Raw genomic sequence first — 12338 nt, 5'->3', positions numbered from 1 at the left:
ACTTATCCAACGTTCTGGATTATCCAATGCATTTTTGTAGTCAATGTTTTCAATAAATTGTGATATTTTGGTGCTAAATTCATAAATACAGTAATTACTACATAGCATTAATGCGTATTGAACTTCTTTTTCTGTCCAATTTGTTGTATAACATGATGTTTTGGTGCTTAATTTGTAAAATCATAACCTAATTTGGTGTTTAATAGGCTTTTCCTTAATCTCTTCTTATTATCCAACATATTTGCTTATCCAACATTCTGCTGGCCCGTTTATGTTGGATAAGTGAGACTCTACTGTATTATTATAAACCAATGATTTTATTTGTTAAGAATGCTCCAAAGAGAAAGAAGAGCTACATGATGTTTTGATCTGGTGCTGAAGTTTTCATTTTACAGAACAGATTTAAGGGTTGTTCAATGAAAAGTCTACGGACACGTAAATCAACTGTGTTACTAATCTGTGGAGATGCTGACTTTGGTATAAATACATTTGTTAATCCCAAATCAAATATACCTATCAGATCTATGGGACTGAACTAAATCCCACTCATTCAATGACCTCTTCTATCCAGTGAACTAACCCCTGGATTTAGGCTTTCATCAGCGAACTGAATGAGAATCCATTGGGCGCTTTCTGTAAGATTTAGATTCTAAAACAGTTATAGTTCATAAAAGAAAAGCCCCCCCCTCCTTTTCCATGCAACTGATTATCTTAACCCTAACCCTAACCCCTAATGCAGTGGTTCTCAACCTGTAGGTGCCCAGGGGTTTTGGCCTACAACTCCCAGAAATCCCAGCCAGTTTACCAGCTGTTAGGATTTCTGAGAGTTGAAGGCCTCAACATCTAGGGACCCACATGTTGAGAACCACTGCCCTAATGCCTTCATAGAATAGAAGCCCATTTGGGGCAATGTCACACCATCATACAGCAATCCTGAACATCTCATCCCATATTGTCGAAGAGACACTACAGCTATCCAAAGAGACTTTTCACTTCTTGTGGGGGGAAAGGAATTTTCATAAACCTCTTTTGGACTAACTGAATTTTTTTCATAGGATCCAAGTCAACCTTGTTTTTGCCATAATCATATCCCAGAAACATGCTAAACTGACCTTGGTCATAGAGGTTTTCCTCATTTTGAAGACAAAACACAATCCTACATGGTATAGGCATTTTCTACAAATATGGTTCTGCAGTGAATCTTAATTTTATTTATATATTAGTTCTATTCATGTCCCACATTTCCACCAAGGATCTGATGTGCTTTCTTTTCATCCTGATAATAATGCCATGAAGTAGGTCAGGCTGAAAGAGAGAGACTGGTCTAAGTTCACCCAACTGGTTTGGTGGCTAGAAGGGAACAAGAATCCAAAATTATGAAGTCCCGACCCAGGACACTAACCACCACATCCCACCCATCTTTCTTTCCCCCCCACCCTTCTTTCTTTTCGGAAGAGCCTGAAAACCTGGCTCTTCCAGAAGGCCTTTGATGATTGATCCTTGTAGGATCGAATTATTTGCCTACTAAGCAACAGACCCTCAGGTATGCTTTCTAAGGATCACACTTAGCACTTTAAGTACTACACCTGCTGTGTAATTACCCCTCCCTGATGACTTGACATTTTTTCTGCACCTTGGCCCAGATCTTTTGATCCAACTCATGATTTTAACATTATTTTGTATATTGACCTTTTATGACTGTTTTTTATCCATGTTGATGTTTTATTGTTGGCTGATTTGTTTATTGTTTTTGTTTTGATTTTGTGCTGTTGTGTCCGGGCATAGCCCCATGTAAGCCGCCCCGAGTCCCTTCAGGGAGATGGGGCGGGGTATAAGAATAAAGTTGTTGTTGTTGTTGTTGTTGTTATTATTATTATTATTATTATTATTATTATTATTATTATTATTATTATATACTCAACCTCTATGAACCAGCTTTACATGTTACTGGGATGTGAGTCTGACAAAATAAGGAAAGACATCACATCACCCCATATCATTATTAAGCAGTACCTGTATGGCTGGATTATATATTGAGTCCTCATTTTAGTGCTACACTTCCCTAAAAGATACTGCTGTGAACTGAGATACAACACATTCCTTGGCAGATATAACACTCTGTGCCATATGGTTTCAACCCCACAGGTGTTATAAGGGACTGAAGGTGAAGTGGGGATCAGGGAAAGCTGAGGGTCCCATGATATGTGATGAAGAGAAGCCACCATAGGATGGTATCATGCGTGCCATTAATGTCCAGAGGGGTAGCTGCATTAGTCTGCTGCAGCAAAAATAAAGAGAAAGGCTAACAAGTTTCACTTTGCAGACCCTTTTGCAGATTATACCTCATTTTTTCAGATTGTTTTTACATTTGAAGAAGTGGGAAGCAGTTAGCAAAAGCTTAAGCCAAATAAAGCTTGTAAGATTTTAAGGAGTCACAAGAGCCTTTCAAGTAACTAATGCATCTCAGCTTTAACAACACATGCTCTCACTCTAGAATTTCAAGTTATACCACCATGAACAAGGAAGAGTTGTTTTGAACAGATCAGTCTTACTGATTACCTACATCAGGTTGAGGAAGCCTCAACAATACCCCTGCTCTTGGGACCTGCCATGGTCTGTGCAACTCCCAGTAATGAAACCATAAGTAATGTGTTTTGTAAGCTTCTTTTGTAGGTAGAAATAAGGCATAGGATGTTGGAATCAGCCCTTTGTTTTAAAGGAAACTTCTTACTCGAGGAGGAGCTGCAAGTCTATCATTTGCGAAGGGAAAAAAATTCAGGGGGCACAAGGTCTGTGGAAATGGCGTAGGAGGCAACAAGTCACCTACCCTTGACCTACTTTTCTTGCACACAAGATTTCTCTTTCTGAAAGATTAGTCATCTGTAAGAACATAGCTTTATTATTTTGAAGCACTACATAGTACATGCAGATAGATGGTACACAGACAGAAAAACTATGTTTTATGTGCACACATACTTACTTGGAGGACTGTTTATACATCATGTATTTGCAATGATAACAAAGTATGTAGAATTAATGGAGTCCTGGCATTTTTGAAAAGTTATTAATCCTTGAGTTATTAGGTACTTACACATTCAGTGTGCACGGGATGTACAGCAAACAGCAATGCAGCTAGCAGGGATGATTTGGGAACAAAGTTTAGTCGTCTTCCTTTACTGGTGTACTGGAGCCCACCCAATAATATTGAGAAGACGTCAACAATTAAGACAGAGATAACACAATGGAGTATTATATTGATGATATGAAAGCCCAATGGATGGAAGCCTCCGGCCAAATGGTAATTAATCCTATACAAAGGGGGAAAAATACTGTTGTTAGAAATGAGGTTAAATGAATTTTTACTGAAGTGTTAAGCAGTAATATAAATCTTCTGAGAAAATGTAGTTAAAGTTCTACCAATTCTTCATGCTGATCACATTTCACAAGATGGCAAAAGATTCTGGAACAACAGACAAGGCAGACCAAATGAGCTCTGCAAATTAGCATCCTGGCTTTTTTCCAGTCACCTTCCAAGCTTTTAGATGGGTGATTAAACTGGCAAGGATCATTCATAAAGAATCTTACACATCAAAGAGAAGGAAGAAGTAGAAAACTTATGTCAAAAAAAGACATGTTGACTGAAAAGTCGTTTTTCATCTGAATCTTTTTCTCTAGTCTATTACTGTCAGCAGTTATGGGCCTACAGGCTTGACTTTACAGCAGGTACTTCCCTCTTTATTTGAAAATGTAGAAATTTAAAGATGGCTATATTTCTAATGTTTATTAACCGGGGACTTTCATTTACAATCAACAGGATTGCAATATGGGTGGTAATAGGTGGATGTTGGGCTGTGTGCTCACTGTAAATGAGGCTAATTTGTAATGTGAACAGCCCTCCTTGAAGAGACTGCACTATAACAGACCCAAGGTGGATTAAGGACAATTTCAAATTGATAGCACCGATTCCACTTCAAGTGCCATTGCAGAATCCTATGGGATCCTGGGGTTTATAGTTTCTGAAGGCTTTGGTTTTCTGGATGAGAGTTTTACATGCATCTCCCTAGGATAGAACCATGACAATTAAAGAGGGCTCATCTTGCTATAATTGTGGACGGTTGTCTCTTCACACTTGTAGGTTAAACATTCACCAATTTCATTATGCACAGATTACTTTATTTGTGGCTGCCTATGCTGTTGTCATGAGCTATTTTAAATTAGAACTGAGATGATGCCAGTTGCTGGGAGGAAAGCAAATTGATGGGGTGGCAGAACCTGGCCATGCACTCTTTACTTCACTCACTCATTCATTCAGGTGTTGGTCAAGAAGAAAATGGGAGGAAGAGGGACAACGTGCACATTCCTTCACAGAGTCCCTAGCTCAGATTGGAAGGTGAAAGTGAGGATGGGTTCCTGCAGTGCCTGGCAATGGAGGAATGGTAAAGAAGCCCTGGCGCAACACACGTTTTCAGTGTTGGATTGTAGCAGGCTATTTGCCATAAACACAGTAGCCAACTCAAGGTAGAAAGAATAGGGTTCTCCTCTAGCAAATGCTACCACAATTCTGTGTGCTTGCCTGCAACAGAAAAGGTAAGCAACAGCTGTCTATAAAATTCCATCCTGAGTATATTTGAACAGAATATACTCAGGAAAAGAGAAGGTTGATCAGCTTGCCTCCCTAGCTATCTTCCAGCATATTAATAAACAACACCATTGTATAAGTTTGGCCACCAAAACAGAAACAATAAGTGGAAACCAGTTTTTTTTTTAAAAAAAAAAAGTCACTCCTGGATACATTTTGGAAGAAACACTCAAGTGGAATCTCAAAGCCTTGATACATTTTTGACTGGGGTGTTTTGTTTACATGTCCACATTAGTTAAAAAAAAAAGGTTTGTTGAAATGCACTGAACTGGTTCTTTGTTGAGGCATAGAAACATATCCCTGTTATTTCTGTGTTCTGCCAAAGAAGTTATGTTCAGGAACACATCTACTTAATTAGCTGAGGTATATCTCTAGAATGAAAGCGCCCCATCCAGGACAGTGTGAGGCAGAACAGACTAACCACAAGGCTTTGGATTCATTCTGGAACTTTGTGAAACCTTGTTTTTATGGTTAGGTATTGGAGTGGGGGAGTCAACCCCAGCCAACTGTCGATAAACAGAAAAGACTAAGCAAGGGGTAGAAGAAACAGACAGAAATAAGGTTGTTCACTGATAGACAGCTCTGCTATTCCATTGGGGAATCTTATTTTAAAGAATAAATATTGCTTGACACAACATAGAGATTTTTTTTATCATGTCAGAAGAGACTTGAGAACATACTGCAAGTCACTTCTGAAGTGAGAGAATTGGCCGTCTACAGAGACGTTGCCTAGGGGGCACCCAAATGTGTTGGCCGGGAGGTTTTTATCAGGTCCCCACAAGCTAGAGCTGACAGACAGAAGCTCACCCTGTCTCGCGTATTCAAACCTGCAACCTTCAGGTCAGCAACTGCACCTTCAAGTAAGCAGTTCAGCTGAACAAGGGTTTAACCCATTGTTACGACAAGACATCTATAACAGGAGTAGGAATTGTGTGACTTTCCGGTTGTTGTTGAACTTAAAAGTCTAAACAGCTGTATAGTCAATGGCAAAGACTGCTAAGAGCTGAAATCCAGTGACATCTGGAGGGCTTAGACCAGGGGTCCTCAAACTTTTTAAGCCGAGGGCCGGTCCACAATCCTTCAGACTGTTGAGGGGCCGGATTATCATTTGAAAAAAAATACAAACAAATTCCGATGCACACTGCATATGTCTTATTTGTAGTGCAAAAACAACAACAACAACAACAATGAAAGAATAATACAATATTTAAAAATAAAAACAATTTTAACCAACATACATTTATCAGGATTTCAATGGGAAGTGTGGTCCTGCTTCTGGCCAATGAGATAGTCAAGTTAATTAGGGTTGTTGTTGTTGTTGTTGTTGTTGTTGTGTGCCTTCAAGTCATTTCAGACTTTGGGTGAACCTAAATCTAAAATTTATTTATTATTTATTTACTGCATTTATTTACTACATTTGTATCACACCCTTCTCACCCCAAAGGGGACTCAGAGTGGCTTACAAATTATATGAACATACAATATATTATATTATTAGCATAGCACAATATTAGCATTATATATTACTATATTGAACTATACCACTATACTGTAATATTATTAGTAATATTATATGTAATATAGAATATATAATTAATATTATTATATGGTATTATTATTAGTGTTATATTGTATTACATTATAATATTATTATCAATATTATATGTATATACAATATATTATATTATAAAACTGAGGGCGGGGGCCAGGTAAATGACCTCGGAGGGCCGCATCCGGCCCCCGGGCCTTAGTTTGGGGACCCCTGGCTTAGACAAATCCATGGAAGATAAGGATATGAGCAATCATGATGGATACATATGGCCTCCACTATTAGAGGAAGTGCTGGGATTTGCAAAAATGGAGTGTGCATCTAGACCAGACGTGAGCAAACTTGGGCTCTCTGGGTGTTTTGGACTTCAACTCCCACAATTCTAACAGCTGGTAGGCTGTTAGGAATTGTGGGAGTTGAAGTCCAAAACTCTCAGAGGGCCCAAGTTTGCCCATGCCTGGTCTAGACTCTTGTCCTGCAGGGATCTGTTGGCCAGTGGAGAGAAGAGACTGATGGTCTCAACAGGACTTTGGTTTGATGTTGCATCACTCTTCTGGTTTTCTTATTTTAGGAGGACTTTTAAAAAAACTTCCAATTACAGCACCTCTGGAAGGGAGCACTAGCTATTCTGCTGCAACCCACTTCCTTGAACCTACTGTATTACCCACTCAAAGGCTTATTCATTAAATCATCCCAACTGTCACTGGGGAACATTATGTAAGAAAGATTGGTAATTGTCCCATCCATCCTCCTTGCATGCTTATCTTGTAGCAGCAGCAATGGAAACAAGCAATAGCTTATAGTTAAGACCTCTAGTAAGCCCAATAAACACCATGTAATGAGGAATGGCAGTTAGCGGTGTCAAACAGCATTAATTCTACACCACTTTAACTTTTTCAAAGTGTCATCTATTGGGGGTGTTTTGATGTTTCTGCATGACAAGGGGTTGGACTGGATGGCTCTTGTAGTCTCTTCCAACTCTATGATTCTAACTGCCTTGGCTAAATGCTATGGAATCATGGGACTTGTAATTTCACAAGGTATTTAGCTTTTTGTGCCAAAGTGTAATTGTGCTTCACCAAACTACAACGACCAGGATTCCATATTGCTGAACCATGGTGTCAAACTGCATGAATTCTACAGTGTAGAATGACAGGATTCTGTATTCTTGGGACTGTATGAAAAAAACCCTCCCTCCCACATACTTCACAGGCTGTAATGTGATCACTAGAATGTAAGGTTGTTTTTTTAAGGTTTTATCCACACATTAGCTCAAAGTGCTCAATCCAAAAATATTTTTGTAAGGTCCTCTTTAGGGGCTGTTGAAGAACTAGCAGGTCCTGAAAAGGCCATACAAATATTTCTGGGCTGAAATATGTTTGCTTAAATTATTTTTCAAATATTGTTCATCCTGAGATTCAGTATCTCTTTTTCATATCAGGTCTATTGGCTGCTTCTAGTTCCTTTTGTTTTCGTAATAAGGCAGATTTGTTGTTTTGTCCCTTCCAATTTTTTCTGATCATAAAGTGATCCAATCGCAGGGTTTTCTTGGGAAGATTGGTTCAGAGGGGTTATGCTTTTGCCTTTCTCTAAGGCTGATAGAGCGTGGCTTGGTCAAGATCACCCAATATCTCTACATGGTCAAGTGAAGATTCAAACCCTGGTCTTCAAAGTCATAGTTCAATGCTCACACAACTATACCACACTGGCTGAGATAGAACCTGTGCCAGTTGGGTCCAATAAACTGAGGCAGTCCCTTCTTTAAGCCAACAAAGTTGGTTCTGATGTAAATGCTTAGCTCTTTACAGGTGTGTTCAATACAGGTTGGAAAAAAAGAAAGCTTTATATATTTAATGCAGGTTAAGGGTCTCATAGCAAAAGTCCTTTGAATAGTCCACAGTCCATTAAAATACTTTAAAATAAAACTAGAATACAGTAAAATGATGACTAAAGAAGCAGAATATAACACCAAGGAATTCAATCTTCTACAACTTAGAATGTCACTCCAAGCTGGAAAAGTTGATTTATCATTATCAATGAAGCATCCCTCCATACGAAAGGAGCATCTCCTTCAATTCCATTTTCCTTTATGATATCTTTGTTGCATTTTTAAGATAAAGTATCATAAGCAAAATTTGAAAATGGCTCACCTGAATGTTAGCACAGTAAGTGGTCGATAGGATTTGTGACTGGTATTGCTACTGAGTTTGCTGCCCCAAAAGTCATGATGCCACAGATCACCAATCGGAGTTTCTGCCCTGAGGTCCTGAATCAATAGAAATGTATAAAATCAGTATCATGAACAAAATTTATAGCTTTGGGAGAGACAAAACAGCCAATTCTTCATGTTTTGAGAAGAATAGATCACATGACCCTATGTGAATTAATCTATCAATTATATCATCTTTGCACTTGTTTCCTTTCATTCAACAAGCTCACCCATCTACACTCTACTTTTAATCTTCATATCAACACTGGAGAACCAAGTCAATCAGTAAGCATCATGGTTAGAACAGAAATTTGAACCTACATCTCTACAGCACCACTTCAAAGATATTTTAAAATTGTACTTTTTAAGGTTTTTCTTATGAGACAAAATGAAAACCCTATTGCCAACTGTATGCATTATTTTATACAAAGTAATGGTTTCATTTTAAAATTCTTAAACATACAAAAAGCCCGCCATTCATTTCACTGAAAGAACCATACAAACACTGAAGCTGGGTGCTTTTGGTCAACAGGCAGATAGGGGTAGAAATGTATTTATTTACTGGTTTGAGATTTTTTAAATGATATCCCATTATTTCTAAGCTTTCTATTAATTTTTACAAAACCCTGGCTTTTGGCTTATTTATTTTACTTATTTATTATATCTATGGCCCAGCTGTCTCCCAGGATGGGATTTAAGGGGGTGTACATTTTTTTTTAGAAAATACAACACAATTTTTTTAAATCAACATTAAGTGGACATTTAAAACATCATGACATAAAATCACTACACCCCACCATTAAAACCTTTTTCTGCTGCAACACACTAAAAATTAGCTGGTTCTTTAAAAAAAGGTCTGTACCTACCAGTGGGAAAACAAAAGAGAGGAAACCAATTGTCCTTCCCTGGCAAAGGAGTTCTACAACTTCTATTAAGTGGCCATCATAAATGCACTGTAATATAGTTCTCCAAATTCATAAAATTAAGTAAATTTCAATACATGATATCCTGGCTTGGACATTACAATGTAACAAACACTTGAAATTATATACTCATGTATTGTCTAGACCAGCGGTCCACAAACTTTGTTTTAAAAGTCCCCGGTCCCTCAATTGTTGTGGGGAGGGGGCAGACTATAGTTTGAAAAAAACATGAATTTCTATACACATTGCATATAATCTTATTTGTAGTGCAAAACCTAGTGAAAGAAGAATAAATATGTAAAATGAAGAACAATTTTAATCAACATAAACTTATCAATATTTCAATGGGAAGTGTGGGCCTGCTTTTGGCTAATGAGAGAATCAAGTTAAATAGGATTGTTGTTACTGTGTGCCTTCAAGTAGTTTCAGATGTAGGGTGACCGTAAGTATAAAGTTTAGGGTAGGGTCGGGGGAAAATGATGTTGGAGGGTCACATCCGACCCATTGGTTTTAGTTTGGGGACCCCTGGTCTAAACTCTAGACATTATAGTAAAACAATGTTCTAAGCTGAAATTGTTGTTTTATATGCTATTAGTTTTACTTTTTGTATTGTACTGTGTTTATTTTATGCATTGTTTTGGGTACTTTGTGTCACATGCAAGCTGCCCCAAGTCCCTTCAGGGAGATGGAGGCAAGGTACAAAAATAAAGTTATTATTAATAAATCCAAAAAAAACTGGGTCGACTTATCCATGGGTCAATATGATTTTACTGTAACTCTTACCAAAAAAGGAACCATCCCTTCTCTGAGTAAACTGGCAAAAGACAAGAGTATAGTCTGTCCTGGGAGAATCTAAAAGAAGTCCCAACCTGCTCTACTCTTCTCTGCTGTGGTATGACTTCTGGCCTTTTTAAATGTCTGGGCAGGAAAATGGTGGTGAGTGCTTTCTCCTCTCTGAGGAATGACTCTCAACATATCCATGGATCCAATCAAAATCCATAATTATGGCATCAGAATCTGCCCCTAACTTATACTTATTGTAGTTCACAGCTCTCATTTCAGTATGATGCATATTACTGTACTGTGCCCTGGATACCAGGTTTGTGTGTCGTAAACATTTATGCCCTAGATTCTTGTCACTGGCAAACCATGAAAGAAAACTCAGCACAAACACTACAGAGAACAACTATTGATGAACTTGTACTTCAATCTTCTGCTGAGATTCTTTGTAATTTTCATACAGCTGAACTATCAATCTTCACTTTATGTTCCACACACTGACACTTATAGGTCAGACGCAAAATGTCACGCTCGCAAATAAGATGAATAGATGCTCACAAATAATACAAATAGATGTGATGCAAGGAGAGAAATTCTTTAAGCACCATTCATGGGAGAGAGATGAGGCACAACTCAAAAATCAAGAACATATACTGCCTTTTCTGAAATGCATCTGTGCAAGATTCTTTGTGTATTTGGATGCACTGAGTTCAATCTGCACAGTCCAGATGCTCAAAGTTGTTCCATCTGCAAGGATGTCACTTCCATCTGCACAGAAGATGTAGACAAGAGCCAACACTGTATTCAGATCAATGACTCAAGTCTACAGTTGCAAAACTATGATTCAAGTCAGCCTTTTCCAACTTGAAGCTGATGGGACAGGAACTCCCACCAACCCTAGCAAGCAATGTCCTGGCCACTACTCTAAACTCCCAATACAGTAGAGTCTCACTTATCCAAGTTAAATGGGCCGGCAGAACCTTGGATAAGCAAATATCTTGAATAATAAGGAAGGATTAAGGAAAAGCCAATTAAACATCAAATTAGGTTATGATTTTACAAATTAAGCACCAAAACATCATGTTATACAACAAATTTGACAGAAAAAGTAGTTCAATATGCAGTAATGTTATGTTGTAATTACTGTATTTACGAATTTAGCACCAAAATATCATGATATATTGAAAACATTGACTACAAAAATCCCTTGGATAATCCAGAACCTTGGATAAGCGAGTCTTGGATAAGTGAGACTCTACTGTATATCCTAACAAACTGTAGTATTCTTACGTGAGAGGGCCAATGATATCACTCTGCTTCCCTACATGAAAGGGAAAGCTGTTACCAGAGGCAATTCACATGATAGAATAATAGTGCTATTATTCCACTTTAACCGCCATGGCTCTGTGCTATGGAATGCTGGAACATGTGGTTAGGGAGGATTTTCAGAATTTTCAGCCAAAATACACTGCAATGAACCTTGAGGAGAGGCAGGTGACAAAATTATTACTATTTTTGTTAATATTATATTGTCTAGATATTTTAGTTTTAAAAAGTCACAAGACAGTAAACTCCAGGATTCCACAAGATGCAACCAGGGCTATTAAAGTGGAATGATAGTGCTATAATTGTGTACTGTGAATAGACACTTGGACTGTAAGACTTAGAAAACAGCATTGCTCCAACCTTGCCTAACTTACCATCACAGTTACTCCTGATGAAACAAAGACACCCACTAGCTACAGCAGACTATTTTGTGAGGATTTGTAAAAAGACACCATGATATAATGGGTTGACTGGAAAAGCATGTGTCGACAACTGATTGGCTGAGCCAGCCAGGAGTCAAAATTCCAATTGGCTACTGTCTCTAGCTTGCTGCTGAGATAAAAGGTTTTAACTGCCACTTTCACCTCGGAGAGTGAAGAAAGCGCTGACTGGAAATAGTCAAGAAGGAAATGGCTGTCAACTCTCAGAAGTCTGATTATTTCTAAGGCAGATGAGGCATATTCAAAGACTATTTAAAGGGACAGATTATTCCCGCTGTTCTCTGTGTGAATTCAAAGAGATTGCTGTATATATTGTTGACCTGTTTGAGCCTTTGAACTGAAGTAAAGATACTGTTACTTGTTACACAAGCCTGAGTGACACTTTATTATATTGCAGGGTATATCTTGGTTCAGAAACTGTTGGTTCAAGCTTCTGTTTATTTATATCTACAACCTCTAACATATTTCACTA

The 12338-nt window shown here is 38.1% G+C and overlaps 1 protein-coding gene across 3 annotated transcripts in view; it reads right to left on the bottom strand.

The window, feature by feature from the left end:
- The window catches only part of tmtc4 (transmembrane O-mannosyltransferase targeting cadherins 4), a 72317-nt gene that overhangs the window by 39377 nt on the left and 20602 nt on the right, over window positions 1–12338 (bottom strand). The window contains exons 3-4 of one of the 3 annotated variants that reach the window (XM_008106967.3): window positions 8339–8454; window positions 3092–3308 (exon numbers count right to left, since the gene is read on the bottom strand). In XM_008106967.3, the coding sequence (XP_008105174.1) occupies window positions 3092–3308; window positions 8339–8454 (333 nt within the window). Of the gene's footprint in view, window positions 1–3091; window positions 3309–8338; window positions 8455–12338 lie in introns of those variants that run through there. The other 2 variants (XM_062975475.1, XM_062975474.1) reach the window with 2 other exon arrangements.

Source organism: Anolis carolinensis, chromosome 3 (genome assembly GCF_035594765.1).
Source record: "Anolis carolinensis isolate JA03-04 chromosome 3, rAnoCar3.1.pri, whole genome shotgun sequence".
In the NCBI taxonomy this organism is placed as follows: Eukaryota; Metazoa; Chordata; class Lepidosauria; order Squamata; family Dactyloidae; genus Anolis; species Anolis carolinensis.
The sequence above is the reverse complement of the archived record's forward strand: the minus strand, read 5'-3'. Positions and strand labels throughout refer to the sequence as shown.